This window comes from Sinocyclocheilus rhinocerous, unplaced genomic scaffold, assembly GCF_001515625.1.
Source record: "Sinocyclocheilus rhinocerous isolate Xijiao unplaced genomic scaffold, SAMN03320098_v1.1 scaffold2461, whole genome shotgun sequence".
Classification (NCBI taxonomy): Eukaryota; Metazoa; Chordata; class Actinopteri; order Cypriniformes; family Cyprinidae; genus Sinocyclocheilus; species Sinocyclocheilus rhinocerous.
This window is the reverse complement of record NW_015647015.1, coordinates 22,798-26,210: the sequence shown is the minus strand read 5'-3', so window position 1 is coordinate 26,210 and position 3,413 is coordinate 22,798. Positions and strand designations below refer to the sequence as shown.

At 36.1% G+C, this 3,413-nt stretch overlaps 1 protein-coding gene across 1 annotated transcript in view; it reads left to right on the top strand.

Moving 5' to 3' along the window:
- Positions 1-3,413, top strand: part of park7 (parkinson protein 7) — a 24,388-nt gene that overhangs the window by 8,213 nt on the left and 12,762 nt on the right. Inside the window, exons 2-4 of the mRNA XM_016512449.1 lie at positions 431-502; positions 796-855; positions 1,114-1,183. Coding sequence (XP_016367935.1) covers positions 461-502; positions 796-855; positions 1,114-1,183 — 172 coding nt within the window. The 5' untranslated portion in view covers positions 431-460. The remainder of the gene's footprint in view (positions 1-430; positions 503-795; positions 856-1,113; positions 1,184-3,413) is intronic.

The window sequence follows — 3,413 nt, the reverse complement described above, 5'->3', positions numbered from 1 at the left end:
AAAAAAAACCTCTGGAACTTCAGAAAAGCTTACATTTGAAATTATTGAATTAAATTATTATTAAACTATTGCAGTATGTGGGGGGTTGAATAATTTTAATTGCAATTTTATATATGTATATATAAACACAAACACACACACACACATAGATAGTTAACTTCCACATTAAAACATAGTATAAAATGTACAAATATACTGATTGAGAGAAGGGAAACATAGTAATATATACACACACACACAAAAGCAGATATGCTCATTTCATTGATATTTTTTCCTCTTTCCCATATATATATATTATGTATATATATATATATACTGTATATATATATATTCTAAGATACAGACAGATAAAAACAGATCAAAAGGAATTACATAAGGGACTCTTTTATTCAGGTATTATTAATGTAGGCTATTTGGCTATTTGTTGTAGTTAGAGCCGGGGCAGTGCAGTCGTGATGTCATGATATGCCCAGATTCAAGCCTAGAGGACGCCCGCAAACAGGTTTGGTTTTAACCGGCTCCTCATAAGTTAAAGTTGACTAGAACTCATTTGTGCTGAATGGAGTTGAAGCTAAAGGTGACTGGAGTGCTGTCTCCATCCACTGGCCAAATAGTGCACTGCCAATAAAACTTGATGAAACTAGACTTCTATAAATATGTTCAATTTATCACATCCTAAACCTCGATGCCAACATATGCACATCAGCTATAGAAACGAAACATCCTTGATTGTCAAACATTATCAAAACACCCCTGTTTGCAACTTAATGCAGATGAATGTCATTTTCCTGACAGGGTCCGTATGATGTGGTACTTCTGCCTGGAGGTTTGCTTGGAGCTCAAAACCTTTCTGAGGTACGACTTTGCTTTAATTATGTGTGTTTTACAGTTGAACGGATTTCATAGGAGAGCTCTCACGCCATGAGCATCTTGCATAACATTATGCTGCGTCCCTCGAATAAATAAAAAACATCTTTGCGTCATCTGCTGAGGTTTGAAATGCGCTCGTATTGTGAAATGCAAACATGGCATAATTATGTAAATTGAAGAGGTGTTGTGACTGTGATTTCAGTAATGGCATGTTGTATGTGTGTGTGTGTGTGTGTGTTGTAGTCTCCCGCTGTGAAAGAGGTGTTGAAGGACCAGGAGGGCAGGAAGGGTCTGATCGCTGCAATCTGTGCAGGTAATCTTCATATCGTGACCTCTGTGCACACATTAACCTTTCCCTGGATGAACAGCATTTATTTCAACTCTTTCAGCGCTGCTCCATTAGGCAAAATGTCAGCAAAGAGAAGCCATATATTACCTTTTTCCTCCAGTATGAATTTCCCAGAGGGCCTTTGGTAATTTTTTTCCCCAGCGGGCCTTTGCCCCCGTTTGTACACCTGAACTGTCTGGATAATTTCTGGAAGAATCTTTCCGATGTGTGGCATGTCAATATGATGCTCATGGCTCAATGAATTATAATTATGACTGCAGATCTGTAAAACTACAAATCTGAAATACAAATTATGAGGATAATGAGTTGTAATAATTGCCAGTAAGCACGTCCGTCTTCATTTGTCGGCGTATTGAACGCAGAGATGTGTGCTATCAGCTTTGCCGTTCAAGGGCTCGTGAAGGACGTGGTGAATGAGGACAGTGAGCCCATGTGGCCGTAGAGAGCAGAGGAGAGCGGAAGGCGTCCCAGAAAACGGCAGATGTCCCCATAGGGATCTCTAATGAACAGGAAATGGCTTCTTATAGTGCCGTGGAGTACCTTCAAAACCGAGTCTGTGTCCGTAGATTCAGAATGCACGATCAGATTGTCAAAAATAAATTAGCATCCGTAATTTCTTGGGTAATTACACTGGCAAACTTGAAATCCTTACCATAACTGAAAATAAATCTGTAGTGTATATTTTCTGGTTGAAGGGTCTACATTTTTCATCTCTATGATGACTATTTATAATAAACTCGATTTTTACACTTCAGATATTGACATATATTACACGATTATATTTTAACAATAATACAAAGTACATGATTACACATAGGAATATAATACATTAAATCACCGCCATTAAATACAAGAAGAACTAAAAAGAAGACTTTTATTTTGCCTGGCAGTTCCCCAGAAGTAACCAGACCCGGAAACGCCTTTTATAATAAATGTGTCGTGTGTGAGTGGCATTGCAGACCGTCACAGGCCTCAGACTTGCAGTCATGGCTGGTAAAAGAGCTCTAGTGATTCTGGCGAAGGGCGCGGAGGAGATGGAGACGGTGATCCCGGTGGATGTCATGCGCAGAGCGGGGGTCTGTACAGCACTCTTCCATTGAGCTGTGGAGCTTCGCGCGAATGCAGTGTTGTTGTGTGCAAGTCTGTAGGCAAATAGTTATGTGTGTGCGGGGCATAAATACATCTGAATTTCTGCATTTGTCTTTGTAAAGTGTCTGTTGAATGTGCAACGGTCGGTATATGGTCACATACTGCTGCCAGACTCTGAGCTGCCAGTGTAAATGCCAAAGTTTGCTGCTCTGCAGCACAGAGTCAACTGGACTCTGACATTACATAATCCGAGATTTTATACGTAGTTTTTTGAGAGAACTTTATATTTTTATTTAGCAAGGATGCATTAAATTGATCAAAAGTGACAACAAATACATTTATAATGCAAAAGATTTCTATTTCAAATAAATGCTGCTTTTGATCTTTCTATTCATCATAGAATTCTTAAACTTTATTCATAATAATAAGAAATGTTTCTTGAGCAGCGAATATTTAGAATATTATGATTTCTGAAGGATCATGTGACACTGAAGACCGGAGTAATTATGCGAATTTTGTGCCCTACTATACAAATAAGTGACTTAAAAACATGTTGAACAGGGGTTGTATCCATGTCTAATTAGCTTTGCATATGCATACGCTGGTGTACTCCTAAAAGTTGACCGACTAAACTTCTAGTGGCCTTTTAACATCAGTGAAAAACATTCAGGGTAATTCTAGTTAACTAAAACCATAAAAAATGAAATAATTATTTTATTTTAATTATTCATATCTATCTCTCTCTCTCTCTCTCTCTCTCTATATATATATATATATAATTAGTGCTGTCAAACGATTAATCGCATCCAAAATAAAAGATGTTGTTTACATAATATATGTATGTGTACTTTTTTATTTATTATGTATATATTTATTTATTATGTATATATAAATACACACATACAGTATATATTTTGAAGATATTTACATGTATATACATTTATATTATTATATTTTATATTATAGATAAATATATTTAATATATAAACATAGCATAGTTTTCTTAATGCATGTGTTTGTATTTATATATACATAATAAATATACACAGTACACACTCATATATTATGTAAACAAAAACTTTTATTGTGGATGTGATTAATCGTT